The 14,502-nt window shown below is 41.2% G+C and overlaps 1 protein-coding gene across 2 annotated transcripts; it reads left to right on the top strand.

Annotated features, from left to right (window-relative positions):
- Window positions 1-213: 213 nt before the first annotated feature.
- On the top strand, window positions 214-7,838 carry LOC139135050 (muscarinic acetylcholine receptor M5-like). Of its 2 annotated transcripts, none has more exons than XM_070702239.1 (2): window positions 214-444; window positions 4,985-7,838. In XM_070702239.1, the coding sequence occupies exon 2, from the start codon at window positions 5,519-5,521 to the stop codon at window positions 7,016-7,018; it is 1,500 nt and encodes a 499-aa protein (XP_070558340.1). In that variant the 5' UTR covers window positions 214-444; window positions 4,985-5,518; the 3' UTR covers window positions 7,019-7,838. The 2 variants fall into 2 exon arrangements, with proteins under 2 accessions (XP_070558340.1, XP_070558339.1); XM_070702238.1 differs by lacking the exon at window positions 214-444 and adding an exon at window positions 4,086-4,218.
- The last annotated feature ends 6,664 nt before the right edge of the window (window positions 7,839-14,502 follow it).

Here is a 14,502-nt window from a genome sequence, read left to right as displayed (position 1 = left end):
TCACTGAATGAAAATTCGGAGACCATGAGTTCACAAACTCTCAGGACAAGAATCCCCATACCTTCCTCTTTTGAGGCACGTTTCGTGGTATACTAATTTCTTATTAATTGTTTCATAACACATCCTCTTCCGATTTCTTTGTAAACTATGATGCGTGATAAAGCGGACGTCTCTTTCGACACCGCAAGATTTCAGTAATCGCCCACTGCGGTTCAGGTGAGGCACATCGCATGCAGTTCATGGTGTACAAACTCTTGTCAAGCACTGCACTAATATAGTATACGATTATTGAACGTTGTATGATGATGTCGGTTGGATTCGGTGTCTCCAGTCCGCATGAATTTGCCGCTGGCTAGCTCGAAGGGGCTAAATATCGAGACTAGATAGATATACCATATCACAAAGCAAGGATTTACCTCAAGTTACCGAGAATGCAGCAAATAGGTACGTAAACATCGACATTCTGGGAATATCAGCCTACAGAAGATGATCTGTATCTCTTGGTGTATAGAATTACCGTCTCCTACTTCTTTACTGTCAGCAAATATAGTGCGCATGCCCATTTAGTGATGATTCCTTGCTGGAAAAACAACCCATTGAAACTTGAAAACATGGCACTCGAAATCCTTCCACTGATATTTAATCGATACTGGGTCGTGGCAAAGGATTTCAAAGGAAGCATGAAATTCTTCAGAACTCTATTCTTGTTTATTTCTTCAGGCATATCTGCCTTTCTGCATGTCATGCTTTGTCACGGTCTTTTGCCTTTTTACCTCACGGTGTCGACGTCAACCCGTGTGTCCGCTGCTGCTGTAGTCTATGTCATCAGACTGTCTGCGTTTGCCTTCACGTTACTGCTGCCCCCTGTCTATCTGTTTATCTGTCTGTCTGCTCGCCTAGGGCACGTTTGTACATACCCGCTTGTCTCTGTGTGTCCTTTCGTCGGTTTATCTGCTTGCCTAGTTTCTGTTTGTATCGTACGAGTTATGTATCATGTATGTCTGTTCCATCGTTCCTGTACGAACAGAATGCGTGTTGATTTATTTGGCTTGACTAATCCAGTGAGTAATTCTAGCTATTGTGTGACGATTGAAATGAACACACCGTGACCCTTTGGAAATAGGCAGAGTCGTTCAAGTCAAACAAACTGAGAGCGATCGCCCGACTGTCTCAACTACCTAAGCGCAGGAACCGCAACTGTAACGCCAAGCAGACTTACTGTGCGTAGTGCAAACTACTCAAAGAAGTTCAAGAAACCTCGCGATTCACACAACCGTCATAAGAAATTCCATTACAAGAAAGTGATATTATCATCAGATTCGGATGTCGATTTTGACCTAAACTTTGATTTTTCAGATTCAGTTGATTGATGATATATGGGTTACAAAAGGATTTCTTGACTCATTGACTGTCAGAGACTCAATTGCATGTTAACTGGACGGCTATAAGTCGGTCATCACCGGCTTGAAACACATTAGTATTTTGTTCGCAATTTATCCATAGACCGTACGCTCTACGATTTATTGATAATAAAGAATGAAGATAACTTGATAACCTCCAAAAGTTGTTATTTTTCATGTGTAGGTGTGTGAGTGGTTTATCCATGGTAAATTTTTCCCTGATTTCAAACGTGTCAATGTCATTGTGGTCTGATGGGCAAGTTACGTGGCCCGAAAACAAAACATTTAAAATCGTAAGCAGCGTGACACGAGTGATAAACGCAAGTTGTGATAAGTCGATGTCATGCGGTCTGATGGGAAAAATTAGGTTGCCTGAAAACAAAACATTTTAATCGTAAGCACTGTCTGACAGGAGTGATAAATACTAATCCTGGGTTCCCTGTTAGCTCGACGGCTATAAGTAGGTTATCGCCCGCTTGAAACGTAAAACAACTCGGCTCCGCCTCGTTGTTTACGTTTCAAGCGGGCGATAACCTACACTTATTTGATCCATTGTCCTTGGCTTTGTCTTAACATCACCCTCTGAGTGAACTCTTGACATAATAACGATTGAACAGTCTTGCATCAGAGTTGGCAATGCCGGCTTTCAAGTCTTCCGGGAGTTGACAAACATGACGTTGACTTAGCTCACTTGTGTAGACACACGTCATCAAATATTTGTCTTCCATTTAGAGACGCCATCCACGGCACTGGTGTGCACTGGAAAGTGTAAATGTCGTCGCCTACTTCAAAGTTACTGATTGGAATTTACACCGTCGTGGTTATTTTCTTACAAAAATTGATATGCATGGGTGTTTGTGATTAGAGCATTTCCCCACAGGTATTCGACTCAATGCATGCAAACCGTCACTTAAGTTATTATTACTGGTTTCATAAGTGACGGTTTGCTTGCATTGAGTCGAGTGCCTGTGATTTCCTCAATTGTATGTTACCTTGCTTTATCAACAGTCTAATACGATGGCGCTTCTGGTTACAAATGAAATTCTTTAAATACTGATCTGAATTTCCCTTTTAAAATTACTTTTACACCCTTTCATGCTTGAATTGATATCAACACAACCATTTGGGGCTTGACCATTCGATCTCATGAGGAGAGAACAGAATCACTTAGGGCTGGACCATTAGATCTGGTGAGGTGAGGTAAGAATCATGTAGGGCTGGATTATTCGATCTAGAGAGGCGGGTGGTCAGAACTTAGGAACAGACCATTAAATCTCGAGGGGGATGGTGAGACGAAGACAAAGTACCATTTTTCGCATTGTAAGAATTGGCAGCGCGGGCAGTTTCTCCCAGCTTTCCACACGCTGGTTCAAATTCCTGTCATGGGCGCATTTTAAAAGCGACAAAGTTGTAAGTTTTGCTCAAACGTTCGCCCTGCAGAACGAACCCCATCCGTTGTTAGACCACGCCCGATCCACACTTCTGATGGTCGATCCCCTGGTTCTGAAGAATGGTTTCATGACTCGCATCTATATCTCTGATTACCAAATTTACTTGATCATTTTCACATATTTTGTCATTTATGAGAGCTAACTCATATTCATTATGTTAATTGAGTTTGTAATAGGCTGCAGATAATAGTCCAGTAAATACTTGTTATCACTGATGATGCGTAACTTACATGTTGTACAAGGCAAAACAAACACATTTACATTGTTATCAGCCTCCTACACTGGACATGATAAATTGGTGTGTGTGTGTGTGAACAATAAGGGCACGGAGACATAAAAGGCAACCAACTTTCATTAATGTATCCCTGGAGGCGTTTGAGACTCCTTGGTGACGCCTGGAGGTGACTACACAGCACGGTTGAGAGACCACGCGGTTTATTTTTGTTCGATTTCATTTTGCATCTCGTTTTCGAAATTTCACCCAGCCATCGTGGAAAAAAACTTTATACCACATCAAATGATTTTCAAGATGAACGTTTGACTGATACCCTCGGTACAGCACTTCATCGGTACTGAGAAATCTTCGATTCGAGACTATCTCGCCGGGACAGGAAGTCTTCAAAGTCGATCAACACCGGAGGGTAGTGATTGTATCATGTGTTTTCCTGTGATTGTGTGAAGATGGTTTTTCATTCCGCGATGAATTATTTTAAAGCTACGGATTATTTAAAACGTTTGTAATTGATATGTGCTGAAAAGGGATATTTCTGGGACAATGATTTATGTATAATGAAACAAATATTAAAGCTTAAACGAGCTAGGCAGCCCATGCTATGGGACACTTCAAAGTTTATCGTAATTCAGAAAAGAGGGACTAGATTGGAGGAGTTAGATTATCTTTGTACGAGGGTAAAGGATCGCGTACAGAAATTTATTTTGTCGGAAACGAAAGTAGTGATGACGTCATGGTGAAGAAAAGTATCAAGCGAAGACATCTTACACAGAGGCAATTTGTGAAATTCTGCTTGTTTTGTGTTTATGGATTTTGTGGCTTTCAAGATAAAATATAGTGTTGGACCGATTCACACTGGAATGATGGAAGCCGGCCAAAACTTACAATTAAATACCAGGGCACGTTTCGGTTCCTTATCAACAAATTGTCAAAACACTAGCTCGCCTCAAACGCCGAATCTATTGACTTTCCCGCGCAGTCTCAGTGTGATTATTGTTCTGACAGTTGTTCCACCAAGCTGTCCCACTCCAAAGCCTAAACATCAAACATTCAAATGACGACACGTTCGATCATAGACCCTGCAGTCGAGTCCTTCAAGCGATCATTGGTTTCAGTTTACAGTGGTTTGACATAGGTAAGTAGCAATGCACCAGAACACGCTCGGGATCTGCTACGGAGGTATTTTCTCTCCTCTATGATTGTACAGGAACGCCTGCTGGTGTGTTATGAGACATGTAGTGGTTGACGTGTGTGACTTAAAATCGTATGCTATACTTTCCGCCGGTGCTATATGCGGATTTCCAACTCTGACTAATATTTCGATCCTGTAATTCTATAGCTTGACAACTTTTCTATTCGTGTCGCAATGAGATACTGTGACATGTCCGCACTGACGTTATTTCAATTACTGATACTTTCCAAATGTGTGCGCAATCGACTAAAGTGAAGACATGTTCGCTCGAAATATGTACATAATGTAGGTTCCATCTCGTACTTGCTACTATTTCCTTAAACGGTCGCAGAGGTCTAGTGAAACTTTGGTCAGTTTATTCGTTGTTCATCTAACTGAAAATGGGTTGTATCCTTCACGTATTGTCTCGCAACAACGGAGCTCCGGGATTGCTTCGAAATATCGTAAGACAAAGCTTATTTTATACGCGGTTGCCCACCTTTCGACCTTGTCGATGGCATCATATAGTGCCGTCTTTGCGGATTTGTGAAACTCGCCTAGATCGCCTCTTGTAGTTTGTCCGCGTCGTCATGGTCACTGTTTGTGCATGACTCAAAACGCGTTGAGATTCAAAAGGTGATTAGAGCCAGTCCATCACCGCAATTGGCATTGGAGACGCGGTAATTACACTTTGTTGAATGACCCCTCCTTCTCTAATATCTTGTTTCAGATTCTGCTGTAAAGTCCATTCTGACGAGAAGAGGTCGAGGCCATGCCTTTTCCAGGCCACCACGACTTCGCTGGCCGAATTTGATCCCGTCAAGTGTTCCAGCAGCGTCACAAGTTGCCAGTGACTAGTTGTTGACCCTGTCAACTTTTATGGGCGTGTAGTTGATACCCTATCGCTTTCCTTTCCTCCCACTAAACCGTTGTCGACCTTTCGGGTGACCCTAGCAGTGGTGTTATTTAGTGGAGTAAACCTTTTCTCCTCCTCAGAAGTATATAAGGTTTCGCCCGGAAGGACCTATATAAAACTAGCACAGCGGTTCTCTCGCCGCGACAATACCACGATGTTGGACAGATCATAGTTGAATCACGCTGGATAGTGATGAGTGAAGATACCTATCTTGATCCAGTTGGTTGTTCGCTTTGCCAAATTCGAACACCGGTTTTATTTCTCACCTTTTTTTGATAGATACTTTGAACCGTACTCTGACAAGCGTCGTTTAGCAAAGTTGGAAAGTAACTTAAGTACACAACAAGTATGTACAATGACTCTATCGTCAACTCGACCACCGAGTCACCGGAGGACTACGAGAGACCGGTGTCACCGTACAGTCTGCCCGTCAAGATAACGTTAGGGGTCGTCGTTGTAGTCATAACGGTCGTGGCTATCGTCGGAAACGCTCTGATTTTGACGGCCTTCTTCACCACCGCGCGACTGCGGCGACTGACCAATTACTTCTATGCCAGCCTGGCCGTCACGGACCTGTTGGCTGGGTTGCTGGTCATGCCGTTCATGGCCTCGTACACGCTCCTCTTCTACTGGAACTTCTGGAAGCCATTCTGTATGGCCTGGCTGTGTATGGACATGTTTCTCTACTCCGCCTCAGTCTACCACATGTGTGTCATATGCCTGGACCGCTTCTTGGCGATAACGTTTCCGCTGAAGTATCGATTGCGAAGGACGAAGAAGCTGATCTTGGGGTTCATCGCCACGGCCTGGGCGCTCGCCCTGATGTTTGAAGTGCCGGCTACATTGATCTACGAGCACGTCTCCGGGGAGAGCGTGGTCGCCTATCACAAGGAATGCGACGTTGAGTGGGTTGAAGACGTGGCTGTCACCGTGGTAAGCTTTCTTGTCACAGTCGTTATTCCCTTCGTCTTTACCCTAGTTCTATACGTTCACATTTTCGTCACAATACGCCGGAGTCACCGTTATTCAAAACCAGTTGGCGAGAGAAAGGGGGATATGAACGCTGACAAAAGTAAAGAGGCGAGAAAGAAATGCCCTATACAAATAACGTGTCTCCCCGACACTGCTTGCTTTATTTGCCCGATAAAAAGGGCGAGAAAGGATAAAGAATTAGAGCAAGTCGACGATACTGAGTTAGAAGCTGGCAGTAACCCAGAGAAACGCCGAGATAGCGGGAACAGAAACACGCAGAGGAGACCTTGCCGAAGTTGTTGTCGGTTTTCCAGGAATAGTAGCTACGATGTTTCCGGCTGCGGGAACGAACCTCATGAGGTCGTTGACGACCACCGGGATAGTGTAACGATGATTGACTTCCAATACAATGACCTTACCCAAGTGACTTCTGTGCAGCGAAGTGTGTCAGAGATGTGTGAACGAATTACCTCTGACGGTAACAAAACATTGACGGACGGAGAAGGTTACAACAGAGCCGATGTAATCTCGCGTGAAGGTGAGAACCAACGTAATTTTGGAAATCGGATTAGTGAGCCGATTCAGGGTGAACTTGAGGACAAGTCAAAGGACCATGGCCGTGAAAACAACATGTATTGTTATGCAAATCAAGCAGTGTCAACTGATACCTTGCAAAGCGTATCCATGCCAACCGACACCGACCCAAATGACGGGGCGGAGACAGTAAAAGAAGCAACAGGGGAGGGAACAAACTGTATCGACGATCAGCGGACAGCTGAGACAGATCTCAACGAAATGGCGGGGGCAAAAATGCAGGGACAGCAAAACGGACGACGAAAGTCTAGTTTGCACGGTTTCGGCAACTTTCGACTGTAGTTGTTAATATGATAAAATTACAGAACGATGTCAACAACGACGATGTGGCGAACCAGAACGCTCGCCAAAGCGTGGAAGCTATCCTAGCCCGGCAGAAGGCAAAAGAGAGACGGGCTGCCGCCACGCTCGGCATACTGCTGGGCGTCTTTCTCGTCACCTGGTTGCCATGGAAGGTGACGACTATCGCCGACGCCATCGCCGGAAAGTACTTGTTCTCGGACCTGTGGTACGAGATTGCGATTTGGCTTCAGTACTCCAATTCCATGATCAATCCATTCTTATATATGTTCAAGACAAGAGTTCAGATTCGCCGTGAAACGTATTATTTGTCGGTCATCGTGTAGGCAAAACTCTGACTCGCCGAGGTCAAGTGTGAGAGAAAAAATGTTCAAAAGTAAAACTCGAGCATCTACTGTAGCAACTCAATTAAATAGTGATTCGACTGGGTAGTTCATATATACGTATAAACGTGTATATATATATATATATATATATATATATATATATATATATATATATATATATATATATATATATATGTATATACCACATTTGAATTGACTTTTTTATATCTGATATGAAATTTATTTACAATTTTCGATTGAAGTGTCATTTACTCATGGATAATTTAATATCACAATATATCATATCGTCATACTATTATTTTGGTTTTCACATGTACGTTTCTTACAAGCATTTCATACTTCAAATTCCTTTTTTGTAGTTCTGTAAGTTTATTTAATCATACTCCTTTGGTTCTGATGGTTTTGTAATTTGTAGTAAGCTCTTGAAATCATTTGGAATTGAGCTTTCATTAAACTTGTTTGTTCATGTGACAACTTTCATTACCTAAACACATGACATGTGCTGGTTACTTAATATTACAAATACTGATTCATTGAATCATGACGTCATGATCCCATGTCTACCGTCGTACCGATGTTCATGCTACATCTCCCGACCAATAATTTAAAGTATTTTGACTTGTGATATAAGTACATTAAGGGTCATCAGATGTAATGGTTGATAACTATTCTCACTATTTTTGTTTTTAAAGTCCACTGCACTGGGTAAAGTATGTTGAGATACACAGTATTCAGCGTGTCAGCTCAACCTGTACATGTGTGTAGGCTGCATTGTTATTGTTGACAAGTGACGTTTTGGTCCGGACATGAACTCAAAATTAAACAGTGATACTTCATTTTGCTCATATAGACGTTGTGATGGCAAGCTAACTTGAAATAGTAAGTGTTTCAACATACTTTTGGGAGTAGAACAAAAACTTACACGTGATATGCAAAACAAAAGTAGTCAAAATATGTCATCATAACAGTTCCAGCTACTGGCTCGATCATTCGTCTACCCGACGACCTATCATGGTGCGATACACAAACGAACTCACGTTTCTCCTAATTCGAGGGGAAGTGTCCGTGCAATGGATACAGGATACCATTTCAAAAACTTGAAGAAAGCGTGAGTTTTAAACGTCCCTGCAAAATGTTACTTATAACTGAAAGATTTGCATAACAGAGAGAGAGAGAGAGAGAGAGAGAGAGAGAGAGAGAGAGAGAGAGAGAGAGAGAGAGAGAGAGAGAGAGAGAGAGAGAGGGGGGGGCACAATCCTAGCTTTACATATTACATACACAGCTTTACATATTACATACAAACAAACAAACATGCATACATACCTACATCAAAGTAATGGTATCTGTTACTTAAGTTTCATGCATCCTGCAATCATCAGACAGATGAAGTGAAAGTCTGTACTTTCACTTCATCTGTCTGATGATTGCAGGATGCATGAAACTTAAGTAACAGATACCACTACTTTGTACTTGAAGTAATTTTGTGTTATTTTATATATATATATATATAATATATATATATATATATATATATATATATACACATGAGATATTTTAGCTGTGACTAGCAGAGATTAGAAAGAGAGTAAAATTCAAGAAGAACAACAACAGATGAATTGAAGTTTGTGTCTCTCATGAATTTAAAACCATTCTTGCCCCTTTAACGAGCTCCGTCCCTGTATAGATAGAATACTGAGAATAACAAAGGCCATAGTACTTCTCGTAACATTACATCAAAGAAGAAAATAGTCAAACTCAGGTTTTAGTTCGACGAGAAACAAGTAAAAAAACAACAACAATAACAAATTGAAAACAGAACCCGTGCGTTTCTTGGATCTTGGACTTCGAAGAAATAGGGGGTGGACTATTAGTGCAAGATGCGAGGTATAATGATATTCAAATATGCAGATTACAATAATGAGCATTGTTTCGGTATTAAAATTCTATGCTAATGACCCTTAATCAATGTGGAATATTCATGTACCTCGGATCTTGCATTGTATAGAGGTGGGTGTAGAAAGTTTCGTCGCTACGACCCATTTTCGCGTGCCAAGAGTTGCTTAAAAGGGCCTTGACCGTAGGCGATATTTTCTATACCCACTCAGCAAAGCCTCTCCGATCGGACGGTGGCTGCGACCCGAAGTCACGTGTAAGAATTTGAAGTTCAAGCTAAACGTATTAGGTCAGGGTCGTTAAACACGATGGGTCAGGTTTTAGCCTGAAATGTACATCCTTGTGTTCGCTTACTTCTTACTTCCTGAATGAGAAGTAGCTTCGATTCAATAAGTCCCACGTATATACGTACGTCCATTGACATTATAAAATAATGTAAATAATTTAGGTAATATAGAAGAGACAGCGTCATCAAAAGTCGTAACGTTTTACATCTACAAAAGGCGTGAGAAAGAAGTTTCCACATCCGATGAGTAAACTTGCTTCCTCCAGTAGTGTTAGTCACTTGCCGCGGCGAGAAACCTGAAGTTCGATCACATTACCGTTGCCAGAAGTGTTCGTTGACACCCAGTAGGGACTCTCCACTGCCGATCACGAAACCAATAACACGTTTTCTTCGAATAGAACACAAAGTATTGGAGACCAGTCAAGGAGCTTTGATGGGAGTTATCAAGGGCCAAAGGTCAAATCAGGAAACATCTCTTATAGCCGAGCACGTGCGGCTCAGACAGTCTTGGAGACAGCGGTTTAAGTTCGGTGGTATCCAAGACGTATCCAATTATAGGATTTGAAATACTTACCACGAGATTGTTTATTTAAGCTTTGGAAACGTTAATGCCCGAGCAATTGTAACGTTCGTTTTTCTATCATTTTTTTCTGTTTATTTACCATCTTTTTTTCTGTTTATTTATCACTGTGACAGTTTCTTGGTATATTCACTACAGTACAGTACAGTACAGTACAATACAGTATGCGTGTTAATACAGCCTGTGTATCTGTCAGCTATGGCCCCTTCATGTGTCTGTTTCCCCTGAGGATATGAGGTAACATATGTCAACAATGACGATGCATTTTATACACAGTGTTGGCAAGTCAAAGACCGGATATTTTAAAATTCTTTGGAAGGAAAACGACATATATACTATATAGACGTAACGAAAATTCTCAAGCGACCAAGCTTGGAGTTCACGTGGCTTTAATAGAAAACGGGGCTGTAACAGATCTCGGTAAGAAAACGGTTAGGCACAATAAGACGAAATGCCGATGAGGAATTTCAGGATAAAGGCATTTCGATCGATTTAAAAAGATGACGTAGATTTTTTTCCCGTAGAAGAAGATAAAAGAGAAGTATTTTTCGGTGACCGTACACACGGGACCTGAAACAAGGAACTGAAACCGGTTGGCTTTTTATGTCGTCTGTTTTCAATCAACACTTTCGATTAGCTCTCCCCCTAGTCCTACTACCCGTAAAGAATTTTATTTGGTGAGAGTCTTCCTTCATCATAGGAAAGTATACTTCGAGACAGTCTTTTTTTATTATAGGGGAGTTTATTACATGCCTCGAGGTGAATGCAATTCAGCGCATTGATTTGAATAGGAACATCCGGGGTGTAAGCGGGCCGGTGAACGAAGTACTGACCGGTTTCCATGGTTACCCGGGCCAGTGAAGCCCTTCGATGTTTTCGACGTCAAAGTAGACTAAGCGTACGGACCGGGGGGAATCCGACTGTTTAATTAAAAGTTAAAATCTGCTTGATGCTGGTCGATAATGGTAAAATTGTTTGAAAATGCCCTGCTTGTAACTAAATGTCATATAGCATTAACAGTGAAGAGGAATGTAATAAAAATATTATTGCCTGAATACATGGGTTTATATGTGCCCTCGCAGCAGGAGGCAATTTGCCCTCCTGGCGTCGGGCAAATTGTCACCTGCTCTCGGGCACCTAAACCCATGTATTCAGGCAATAATATATAATACCGTACATATACAAAAGTTTCAGTCTTTCACTTTGGAGGCGCATACTACCTTAACCACGATGAGGAAAATGAGAAAATGAGGACACTGTGTTTTAGGAGGGGAGGGGGCATGAACCAAGGTTGATATAATTACCAGAGGGCTAGTCGGAAGATTCGAGTAGCATTAAAGTTTTATTGTAACATAAATATGCTTTGGCTTTGTCTATAAGTAGACTGTTATTTCGACTTTATTGCTTTACACATGTGTGAAGTTGTACGGGGCATTTACGAGCGGTCCTTGTGTCTGCCTGCATTCAGCCCTGACCAATGCAACCATACTGTAGGTCCAGCATTTCTTATTAAAGTAAAGGGATCTGATGATATTGATAAATCCATATGCCACGTTTGAGAATTTATGTAAAAAAGACAAAAACAAAATAAAAACTTACTGAATTAACAAGAAAATAATAATACAACACAATGATTTCAATTCTCACGAGGGTCCTATTTCTTCATTCGCTTGTGCATAGATCCTCCAAAATGATTTTGGAGGGTCTATGGCTTGCCTTGTGAATTTCATCTACGCCGGTTAAATATATATCACGAATGGAGAGATATTGGAAAAGAATTGGATTGATTTATACATGTATAGAAACAAAATATGTTCGGACTGTCCGTCTGATACAGTAACCTTAGGAAAGGGAAATATAATTACCCGATACATACCATGCATGACATTTTTACAGAATGATTCGAAAATTATTATATATTGAACCTCGTTAATCTAAAAAAATAAACACACACAAAGCAGATAACAACAATAACGACACAAAACCTTGAAGTCAAATCCGAGATCATTGTTATGCGAATTGTTTTTATAGCGATAAAAACGTTTCCATCTAGACTGATGTAGTGGCAACATAAGGAAAGCCATAGACCAACCAAAATCACCTTGGAGGGTCTATGGGCAAGCGAATGAACAAACAGAGGTCCTTGTGAGAATTAAAATCATTGTGTTGCGTAATTATTATTTTCTTATTAATTCAGTAAGTGTTTATTTTGTCGTTTTTTAATAAACTATCAAAAGTGGCATATGGATTTATCAATATCATCAAAGTTACTTCTAAGTTCCAAGTGTTCAACTTGATCTATATACGTACAATATGCGCTATTATATTCAAGGAATAGATTCTAGTCCGGACTTGAACTTCACTTGTAAACAATAATGTTGTATATTGTGCACAGTGCGTTCTGTTTGTGAAGGGCTAACGCTTGGTTTTTAAACGGGGAGGATATAAGGAAGCCATGTATGAGTTGTCTATATAAAGATAACGAAAACATTTTTACAAGTTACAGCTTTTGCATGTGTGACAAATTTAAGGTACAGTTTCTTCAAAATTAATTTCACCGATTCCGACGAAGTCCCTTCCACAAAAGATGAAAGAATCCTACAAGATTTCCCCTCTTTCCCTCTCCCTCCCTCCCCCTCTCTCTCAACGTGCTACAATCCCATCCCCTCTTTCTTTCTGCCTGCCTGCCAGACTGTCGGTCAAACTCTATCTCTCTCTCTATAACGTCGCGTTTGGAAGTGAAATAGCTCACTGACAAATCGTTGCTCCACGAATGGCATCATAGAACAGGTGGTACACGATTGTACTGTCCATATTGACGTAATTCAAAAAAATCCAAAATCTACCGACATATATTTAATTGTTTCACTATCCATTATTGTGCACTGGGAAAGCGTCTTTCTTGGCGATATCGATGAAGTCATTCTGCGGTCGTACAGAACGCGTCATCCCATGCCCTTGATCGGTTGCTGGCAGCGTGCCTAATATCGTGTCTCCTTCAGACACTGCAAGACTTTCGTCGTAATTTTCAAAATTATTATGGCCAGATATTGACCACGGTCTTGGTGTATGCGAAATGATCATCTTACACGATTCTGCCACATGCCAAGTCATGTGTTTGTTTGTCTTGGTTTTACAACGCCACAAAAGTCAACCTTGCGGCTGACCTTTCACATGTATCGGATAAGTTTCGGAAAGCAGCAAGAAAAACAATGCTGAACATCAGGACACACTAACGGTGACATTGACCCGTTTAGTCATTATCTACTGGGACGATTGATCCTTTCCTCTTCCTCTACCTCCAGCGAAGTATTGTCGGTCACAAATTCATTATTGCGAATATCTACCATGCGTCGAATGCGTATTTAACCCAGTCCCCGGTCACTTCCATGACCCCTTTTGGTCCGACCCGCACACACTGGCCGAGTTACCGTCGGGGAAACTAAATATTTTGGATGTCGATTAATCAAAGTTGTCATCATGGAATAAACGAAACACTGACGTGACTGTTTAATATCAATGTCCAAACGACTGCATAATGCCCCACTTGCTCGACACTTCAATCCATTGTATATACTCTAGGGCGGATTTGCCACTGGTAGCAAATTCGAGAATACTTCTTTGACTTTGTGGCCAATACCGCATTGGAGTTGCGTCATGTCGGCCTTTTTCACAAATTGTGGAATACCAGTACACCAAAATTGTCGTCAATATTGGAATTAACTCACAGAGCCGGAACATCCGACACTTGATAGCTGCAGTTCTACGGGCCTTGTGTTGGTTTTGTGGCGAGAAGTTAGTGGCTCACGCATACTCGGTCCAGAACGCTCACTGTGCATTATTCCTGTGCGTGTCAACGAAAGGGAAAAAAGTTGTAATTTTGATGATGTTTTTATTACTTTAGTTCAGAAGTGTATTTTCATTTTCTCGCCTTAAAAGTATGTTGGAATGCGAAGTAGTTGCCTTGCCAACATAATGTGTACTACAATGTGCAATTATGTTATTGTGAACAGATGAATTCTAATCCGCACTAGAATCCACGACCTGTCAACAATATTATCGGACAATATGTCACATTCTGAAATTGACAGTGTGTTTACAACAAGGCGGATATCGGGCAGCGTGACATAATTTTGGTGGGATAGAACAATATACTCTACTTTACGAACGGAACAGAAATAAAGAAAAATATATTTAGAGTCACAACAAATAGGTCTTTATTTGAACATCAGCATTTTCTCATTTGAGCATTCGAATTTTAAGAATTCAACTTATCTTACACTTATATTACATCGATCGAGCGATCAATGGCGATATGACGCCATTGAAGGGGAAAATCCGTTGAGAAAGAAAAATCGGG

Source organism: Ptychodera flava, chromosome 6 (genome assembly GCF_041260155.1).
Source record: "Ptychodera flava strain L36383 chromosome 6, AS_Pfla_20210202, whole genome shotgun sequence".
Lineage (NCBI taxonomy): Eukaryota > Metazoa > Hemichordata > Enteropneusta > Ptychoderidae > Ptychodera > Ptychodera flava.
This window is presented reverse-complemented; position numbering and strand designations above follow the sequence as displayed.

Excerpts from the sequence above, each read along its gene's own strand:
- LOC139135050 (XM_070702239.1), top strand. The coding sequence starts at position 5,519 with ATGTACAATGACTCTATCGTCAACTCGACCACCGAGTCACCGGAGGAC.